General features: G+C 38.9%; 1 protein-coding gene across 1 annotated transcript in view; it reads left to right on the forward strand.

Moving 5' to 3' along the window:
• TXLNB (taxilin beta) overlaps positions 1 to 3865 on the forward strand; it is a 53935-nt gene that overhangs the window by 34080 nt on the left and 15990 nt on the right. Inside the window, exon 7 of the mRNA XM_010844212.1 lies at positions 1475 to 1549. Within this exon, the coding sequence (XP_010842514.1) occupies positions 1475 to 1549 (75 nt within the window). The remainder of the gene's footprint in view (positions 1 to 1474; positions 1550 to 3865) is intronic.

The following is a 3865-nucleotide window of genomic DNA, read 5'->3' on the forward strand; positions in this document are numbered from 1 at the left end:
TCACGGTTCACATATTGCTAAAGCCTGGCTTGGCGAATTTTGAGCATTACTTTACTAGCGTGTGAGATGAGTACAACTGTGCAGTAGTTTGAGCTTTCTTTGGCATTGCCTTTCTTTGGGACTGGAATGAAAACTGACCTTTTCCAGTCCTGTGGCCACTGCTGAGTTTTCCAAATTTGCTGGCATATTGAGTGCAGCACTTTCACAGCATCATCTTTCAGGATTTGAAATAGCTCAACTGGAATTCCATCACCTCCACTAGCTTTGTTCATAGTGATGCTTTCTAAGGCCCACTTGACTTCACATTCCAGGATGCCTGGCTCTAGGTCAGTGATCACACCATCATGATTATCTGGGTCATGAAGATCTTTTTTGTACAGTTCTTCTGTGTATTCTTGCCATCTCTTCTTAATATCTTCTGCTTCTGTTAGGTCCATACCATAACCCCCTTTTATAAATGGAGAGGTCAAGACTAACTCGGATAAGGGAAAAGATGCCTCCAAGTTTTTAAAAATAATGATTTTATTATTTTTGGTTCCAATAACAAAAATGGACATTTTTTAAAATATATGGATTAACAAAAAGGAAAAAACTTCTATCAGGCTATCTTGAAATAAAATAGAAACTTCTTAACTGACAGCCACCTGACTGACTGACTGGGTTATCCATGACGTTCACCATTCTCTGTAAGCATACTGACAGAGGCCCACAGCATGTTGGATCCTGGGGTGAGTTAGCTACTCTGCAGTATCTGAAGATGGTTGCCTAAGCTAAGACCAAGAGTCAGATCTTTGCTCCCAACTCTTTTCCCAGTTATCCTTGGTTTTGCATTATGTGAATCAACAGAATAATATATAAACTCATGAAATAAGTGTCAAAAAGTTGTTTCTATAAAAACTATGCTTTAATGCTTTGAAAGCCTAGATGTAGGCAAATAGAAAAAAAAAATTGTCAAGTTGGATGCAAGCAGATATAAAAGACTGGAAGAAAGTTGTAAAACTCAAGAGGATTATCCAATCAAGCTGCTTTACAAATTAAATATCTTAGGTCTTCCAGTTCTAGCACTATTGTTTTTTTAAAAAAAACAATAATTAACTGCTTGAACAGTTAGGTTTAATACAAAGGAACAGTTGCTCACAACAATGCCCCAGGTAAGGATAATCTGAAAATGTTCAAGCAGAGGTTGAATGATAGCTGGGCAGAATTGCTACAGAGGGGTCCAGAATTTTGTGTGATTCATGCTTGAGTTGGAGACTTTCTTTCCTCTTTTTTCTTCCCATTAGAATCACTAATTTTTAGCTGAGAATAAGACCTTTAAAACTAGTTGTTTTGTTAGTTTTCTGAGATTATAAAGTTCCCCAAAAATTACTTAAGAAGATTATTTAGCAAGCAATTAAGTTTACACAGGAGTCACAATAAACGGTAATTTAAAAGACAATTTGACGATCTTTCCACGCGTTCTCTCTCCTTACAGCTGCTGAACCAGGCAGCAGAGTGGAAACTTCAGGCTAAAGTGCTGAAGGAACAAGAGACAGTCCTGCAGGCTCAGGTGAAGTAGGGGTACAACAGTGCATGCAGTGTGTCTTCCTTGCTGTGAACCAAAGGGAGTCCACACAAGGCCTTCCACGTGGGAGGGGAAGTGGGGGCAGGAGTTAGAAATGAAGAATAACTTCATATTTACTATTTTTAAGTAAAAATAAAGGCACAATGTTACATCTAAGAAAAATAAATGCTCTGCACCAACAACTTCTGGTCAAAAGGTCTGCTGACATACAAATGAGGGTCAACCAGGATAGGCTGGTGGCCAGGTCCTCACCCATCTGTTCACAGGTCCTCTCTCCCTCCTCCCCCATTAACCTGTGAAGGTAAGGATTGATGGAACCTGTTCAAATGCACCATCTATAATTCCCAATACTGAAAATGTCCTTACTTGTTTGATATTATTCACAATAAAAGGAAATTAGAAAAATAGAGTCAGCAAAACAGAGTCGTGCTGGCCTTGCCAGTGCTGAATGATTAGAAATGGTGGACAAGTTAGAAATCATTTTTATTTGGTTTCATGTTGTTATGAGTGTATTTTGATTAGACTATAGGAATTCGTATTGCAGGCTCAAAAATAAAGGTTATGCAACAGCTGGCTCTGGAGGAAAGCCAGACTTCTCCCATCTTTCTGGGGCCCTTGGGGCTCTGCTCATCGTGCCACAGGCTGGGCCACAGAGTCCTAGTTCCCCAGCTGGGAGAAATGCCCACTTGCTAAAGGGACTATAAAATCACACAGTGAAAATTCACCAAAAGCGAGAAAAAGGGCAGCATTAATTTAAGATTTGAATATTTCACTTATAAATGTTAATGTTCTGACTGCTGAATACTTGTCCATTGTAAATATTAAAAAATTATTCATTGTATGAATGAACAAGTTCAATGAATATTTGTACATTTTTTTTAATTTAAAAGAAGCAAAATCACAAATTACATCACTGCATAGACAAAAACAAAGATAACATTTTGATTTCTAACCTTCCTAAAGAACTCTTTTCCAATGTGTTTACCAAACACAATGATGACTTGTTTCCCCACTAATATACCAAACAGTTTAAAAATATTAATTACACAGAAATTTGAAAAATATATTTTTTCACTATTAATAGATTCAAAGGACTCAGAATTAAAAGATTAAACTATAAAGTTACAAACTCAAGATCACCCTTTAGGCAGTCACAGAGCACATCATTTCACGGTGTGGGGTGGGTGGCAGGCAGAGACAGTTCCTGAGCCAGAAGTAGGCAGGGGGAAGGAGGTGTGACCTGACTGTAGCGGGGCAGGGGTTGGTAGGAGGGGAGAATCCAGAGCATCAAGTCAGGGCTTCTGGCTCTATCTCTGTCCCATTCACAGCACAAAGCCTTGAAGTATACAGCAGATAGTACTTGAAGCTATTCAGTGTTCACAACATCTGTTATAAGCAATCTCTACTCTTCTATGCTAAATGAAGAATACATTAATACCATGAGACTCTGGGCTAGAGAGTGCTTCATTCAGCAGATATCAGAAAACAGGCCTTTAATAACCTGAAAGGTATGATTTAATTTCCCACTCCCTCAAGTTTGAAAAAGAAGGAACCAAGGTCTAGACTTGCCAGTGTTCCTTGTTCAATCCTCAAAACTGGGCTGAGTCCAGGGACCAGATGGCTCTTCTGCTGAGAAGCTGTCTGATTCTGTACAATTCACCTAAACCTCCCTGGACCTAAACTTCCTGGTCTGTAAAACAAGGATGCTGCAATGTATCTAAGATCCCAAGCTGGAGTCCTTTGACCTCTTGGAAGCCTATTACTTTTCAGTATTTCCAAAACATAACAGCATATGAGGCAGCAGCTGCTGTGTAAAATGTAGTTGTTTTTGACAATATAACAGCTTCGCTTAGCAGCATGGATGGTAGCTATTCGTATAGTTGATTCAGTTTATAAAAGGAAAATAAGTCTATGTAATATATGCAGTTTGTTTTCAGGTTATGCATGCAAAGCACTTAATTCAGTGTCTGCCCCATAATAAGCATAATTAATTCAACTAATATTTACTGAGCATCTAAGTGCTTGACATGGCTCTACATGTTAGAGATATACTACTCAATAAAAGAACCAAAAATGCCTGCCTAATTAAAGTCACAATCTAATGATAACAATGATATTAATTAAAATGCTAACGACTAGTTAGTGTATGAGTTAATACTAGTGTTATCTTGTGGGCTCAGTCCAGTTCAGTTCAGTCGCTCCGTCGTGTCCGATTCTTTGCGACCCTGTGAATCACAGCACGCCAGGCCTCCCTGTCCGTCACCAACTCCCAGATTCACCCAAACTCATGTGCATCGAGTC

This window comes from Bison bison, unplaced genomic scaffold (genome assembly GCF_000754665.1).
Source record: "Bison bison bison isolate TAMUID 2011002044 unplaced genomic scaffold, Bison_UMD1.0 scf7180017864198, whole genome shotgun sequence".
In the NCBI taxonomy this organism is placed as follows: Eukaryota; Metazoa; Chordata; class Mammalia; order Artiodactyla; family Bovidae; genus Bison; species Bison bison.